Here is a 5232-nt window from a genome sequence, read left to right as displayed (position 1 = left end):
ACGGTATTTCGCCCGTCGCTACGTTCTGAGTTCAAATTCCACCGAGGTCAACTTTGCCTTTCATCCTTTTGGAGCCGATATAATCGACTATCCCTCCCTCCAAAATTTCAGGTCTTGTGCCTGTCGTAGAAAGGGTTATAACAGACACTTTTCCTCTTTGGCTAAGGCCTCTCCGGCTTTTTAAAATTCCTTTTGTAAAGGAAGGTTGAAAGAGATATGCATCCCACACTCACACACTAAAATTTATTGGAAGATGGGTGAATATGGGGGAGAATGGTCCGTGTGAGTGGGCCTACTCTAAGCTGGTGCTTGTAGGATGAAAAGTACGAAGGAGAAAGAATCACTTGCCATAGTATTCCTGGTGAGTTGGACGGCTCCGGATCTTTGAGAGTTCCTTGGTTTGCCCTTGGGTGGTGTCTTACTCCATTTGGGAGATATTATTTGATAAGATTTTTTTTTTTTGCATACTTTTGCACGTTGTTAGTTTTTGCAGCGTGGAAGACCTACTTTAGCCATTCAAAAACACAGAAATACTCAAAATATATTTGTCACATGATGCCAAAATGTTTGTCGCTCATAACTGCGACCTGTTCACAGAAGCAAATGCTTTGTAAGTCAACAGGTCACAGTTTCGGACGACGGAAATGTTGACATTATATTACAAATAAATATTTAAGTGAAACCAACGGTTTTTGTGTTTCTGCAATGGCTTTAGTTAAGTTTCAGCACATAACGATCTCAGATATGCAAGTACATCTCCGTTGTTGCTTTCGTTTATGCGTTTCTATATAAATTCCAACTGTCTTTTATCTCTATTGTTACCTTTTCTCAACGAATGAAGAAAGACCACCTAAATTAATGTTTCTCAACCAATTTTTTTTTTTTTTACCTATGGACTCCGTTGATTTCCCATTTTACTCGAACGGCCTCTCCTAGCCGTTCGATGTTTAAAAAAAAAAATCATATTTATATTTTTGTAATTAAATATTATTAACAATTTTAATCTAAAAAAGAAAAATGTGAAAATATTTTTTAAATTGTTGAAGTATAACAAACTTAGGCAATATTTCGGTACGAGTTCCTAATCATCGGCCTTTTCCGTAAAAAGTGTTGGAGAGAAACAGGGAAAGTACGTCATAACAGCGAAAGACATACAGAGAGCGCCATTTATTTTGAAGAGTTTACAGTTAGGGTTAGGTTTACGGTTAGGGTTTGGGTTTTACGGTTTGCGTTAGGGAATTCCGTCCCTAACCCTAACACCGACACTAAAACTATAATCCTAACACCATAGTGAAGATCGTGCGGATGTTACGGAAAAAGCCGATCATTGATAAAGATCGCCGAAGACACTTTTTACGGAAAAGGCCGATATTTAGGAACTCGTACTGAAAGATCGCCCAAACTTATTGCAGATATGGACTCCACCAAGGGCCGTATGGGCCCCGGATGAGAACCACATTATCCAGAATGTTTTCTAAAAAAAAAAAAAAATGATTAAAAAAAAATCAAAAGCTGTAAAGTGGTTACGAGAGTGATTTTGTTACTATTTCTAGCTGTTCGAGCGACCACATAGTCACTCTCTCATCAGCTTGTTACATTATTAGTTGTACGTATATAATAATATTGCTATAGCATATTTGATTTAGAATATAAATATAACCACTAAATCATCCTAAATCATCTTAACCGTATTTTATTTCCTTGTTTTGCAGAACTTATCAACTCGAAAGCAAAATTCAACGTTAATTATCAAGATGCAGATGGGTAAGTAATTAACATTTAACAACGTCTCTAACAAATTTTTATGTGTTTGTTTTATTTAACGTCTGCAATTTTGTTGATCGACAATGACTGCTTTATGTTACTCATAAAACCAAGATGATGAATAATGGCAGTAATAATAATAATAATAATAATAATGTTAATAATGAGAGGTGGCTCTTGATAGAGGCGCGTGGAATTGAGCTAATGTCGACTTCGTGCTGAGAGACTTAGGTGTATGTGGACAGGTGTGTGTAAGTGTGTGTGAGAAAGGCAGACAAAGTGAAAGAAAGGATGAGAGCAGTAGTAAATTATTCTTATTACACTCGTCTCACAACTCTGATCGGCGGATTTTCGAAATAACTATCAGTCATGACCTCCAATAGAGAAGGAAAAGTGCAAGAAATTAAGGTAATTGTTAACTTCTATGAAAGAATTCCACTCCATTCTCCCGGCTAATTCTTTGCAATCCTTTTAAGATAAAATGTTTGCAGTTTTTACGTCCGTCTCACGCGACAGGTGTAAATAGACAAAACAATTACCTAAAAACGAAGGACATAAAAACCAAATGCAAGCTGAAATGAACCACGAAGATCGGCTGAAAAGTTCATAGGCTGACTGTTATAGGGACTGTTAGATATGTAATTCGTCTGACGTTCCGTGTGTCATTGTGGTTCGTCTGAGTTCATTGTTTCATTGTTGTTGTCTTGTGTGACTGTGGTAGTAAAATGTCATTGAGATATATATGGCGGACATGACTTTTGTTTATTCATAACGAACATTGGGTGAGTGCGTTCTTTGTATGTAATTGAATAATAAATGTAATAATTAAATTGTACAACTCGTTGTGTTATCTCTACGAGTCATCCGAGGGAAACATAACACTGACCAATGTGCTCTCATGGAATGGGATTAAATGAGTCACCAACAGCAGGTATGACGTCATTATCACTGCGACACTGGTTCCCAGCCAAGTGGGGTATTTCAGTTTGGGGGTCTATGCAGCCCACCTTTATAAAGATAGATGGATGCGGCTGGAGAAAGTTTTTGCTTATTGATCTGATCGATTAGGCCATATTGTTATGAAATTTCGTATTGATTCGGGCAATGCTGTCACAAGATGAGTATGTTAGGACATTGGATATTTTTTGTTTGTGTGCGTGTGTGTAAGGTGTTCTGTCAGTGTGGATTAGATGACCGTACCAGTGCGTATATGGACGTTTATTAATGTGTATGTATACGTATGGTGAGGTGGGGGCGGGGAACCTATCGATTATTGACGCCCGCAAGGGCGCCATTTTTGTAAGAAGATCAACTGTTGTTCATAGAAGAATGGGGGGAAGGAGGAGAGCCTTTGTGATAGAAGAGTCCATAAAACAAGCATGAAAGTGGGACTGACCCATAGAATTAAATGTCAGGTTACGGGTTTAATTGATCTGTTAATATTTCAAGACATTCAACAGATGCTCTTTGTAATGTTGCTCAGTTGTTTTTGTTTGGTTTTTGTTCATTGTGTGTGTATGAGTGTGAGGGATGTTTCCTGTAAGAATACAAATAACATTCGACTTTTAATATAAATCTTTCCTTTTTTTATGAGACAGCTGGAATAGGGTACATATGTTTATATACACCATCAACTGTAGGTTTTGATTTTTAAAATTGCATGTTACACACACACACACACACACACACACACACACATATATACACACACATGATAGATCGCTGACCAAACCATTCAAATTTTTTTCTCCTTGTTTTTCTCCGTATTCTTTCTGTTGAAGAGCGTAGCTCGAAACGTTAAAGACTTTCTGTATTCCCGAGCGTTAAACTAATATATCCTTTTGTTGTTTACATCACCTGTCCTCGTCTGTTGTTGTTTTTTTTCGTAAATTCTTCTATATATATACATACATACATACAGGCCGTCGTCGATTTACGAACTATCCGATTTATACGACAATTGGCGCGCCAGCTCACGGTAGCAATAATAAATAGTCCAATTGAAATCTAATGGGTTTAATTAGAAATTAACCCGTCTGCAGGCGAGGCCGGCTAACAAACGCTTCCCCTAGATTTGGCTATCGATCGCCACTGTGGTTATCCTAAGTGTTGGATGAATATACTGTCGCGGAATATAATAAGAGAGATTATATGTGTTATTCTCTATTCGTGGCGTTCTCCTTTCCGGTATCTAATACTGAAGAGGAGATAACCATTCCGAAATGCATGTAGCCATCAATTTGGCTAAGAAGGTGCTTCGAACTGATTTGGTGTGTTTACACTTATTTGCCTACAGCGAGAAATTTTCTCCGTGACTAAATACAGTGAATGGTTTTCTTACGAGTTCGAAAATACTCCTAGCACAGGGGTCAGCAAAGCGGGGTAAATTACCCCAAGTGAGGTAAAAATGAAATTCTTAGGGGTAATGAGGAGTTATTAGGCATAAGTAAAATAACATAAAAAAATGTGTTCCTTGTTACAACAGAAATTTTTCTTCTGCCAACACTGCATCTGATCAATGTTGTTGGCACTCCGTCGCTTACGACGGTGAGGGTTCCAGTTCATTCGACCAACCTAACAGCCTGCTCGTGAAATTAACGTGCAAGTGGCTGAGCACTCCACAGACATGTTTACCCTTAACGTAGTTCTCTGAGAGATTCAGCGTTACTCAGAGTGTGACAAGGCTGACCCTTTGAATTACAGGCACAGCAGAAACAGGAAATAAGAGTGAGAGAAAGTTGTGGTGAAAGAGTACAGCAGGGTTCGCCACCATCCCCTGCCGGAGCCTCGTGGAGCTTTAGGTGTTTTCGCTCAATAAACACTCACAACGCTCGGTCTGGGAATCGAAACCGCGATCCTATGACCGCGAGTCCGCTGCCCTAACCACTGGGCCATTGCGCCTCCACATATTTTAAGGTAATTGGTTAAAAAAAAAAAAAGTCCCCTGACTCCTGCCCTAGCATATTTGAACTGATAACAAGTTTGTCTATTTACACATCACTGCTTCTTTTCTGAATGCCACGTATACATCGCCAAAACGTTTCAAGAAATGAAATGATAGTGAGACATCTTGTACGTCATTGGATTTAAGTGACAAAACCTTGTACTAACACTTTTGCCACTACTCTCGGTCGCCATAGGAGATTCCAGTGACAAGCATCGCAAGATGGCTGGTGCTATTTTGACTGTCAAAGTTTTATGCCAAAGTTTCTTCCTCATAGAAGAGTTGCTTTCCCCACGGCTTTGACAAAAATAACGGGAGTCTCCTCTACCCCTGAGAAAGCTATCTCATAGACTGGGCCCTGTTAGATACTACCGTTTCGGGACAGAGCGAACCTGAGTGTAATGGTAAAAAAAAAAACTCCCGCACTGGAGCCTCACCAGCGAATGCAATTTTATGTTATACCCAAGATGTGTGTTTATCCGTCCCCTTGTCTCGACATGGCGCCGTACTTGTAAACGAGCCTT

The 5232-nt window shown here is 39.1% G+C and overlaps 1 protein-coding gene across 1 annotated transcript in view; it reads left to right on the top strand.

The window, feature by feature from the left end:
- LOC106876855 (caskin-2) overlaps positions 1-5232 on the top strand; it is a gene marked incomplete at its 3' end in the record, with an annotated part of 405195 nt that overhangs the window by 89047 nt on the left and 310916 nt on the right. The window contains exon 3 of the mRNA XM_052968105.1: positions 1713-1764. Coding sequence (XP_052824065.1) covers positions 1713-1764 — 52 coding nt within the window. The remainder of the gene's footprint in view (positions 1-1712; positions 1765-5232) is intronic.

This window comes from Octopus bimaculoides, chromosome 5 (genome assembly GCF_001194135.2).
Source record: "Octopus bimaculoides isolate UCB-OBI-ISO-001 chromosome 5, ASM119413v2, whole genome shotgun sequence".
NCBI lineage: Eukaryota > Metazoa > Mollusca > Cephalopoda > Octopoda > Octopodidae > Octopus > Octopus bimaculoides.
This window is presented reverse-complemented; position numbering and strand designations above follow the sequence as displayed.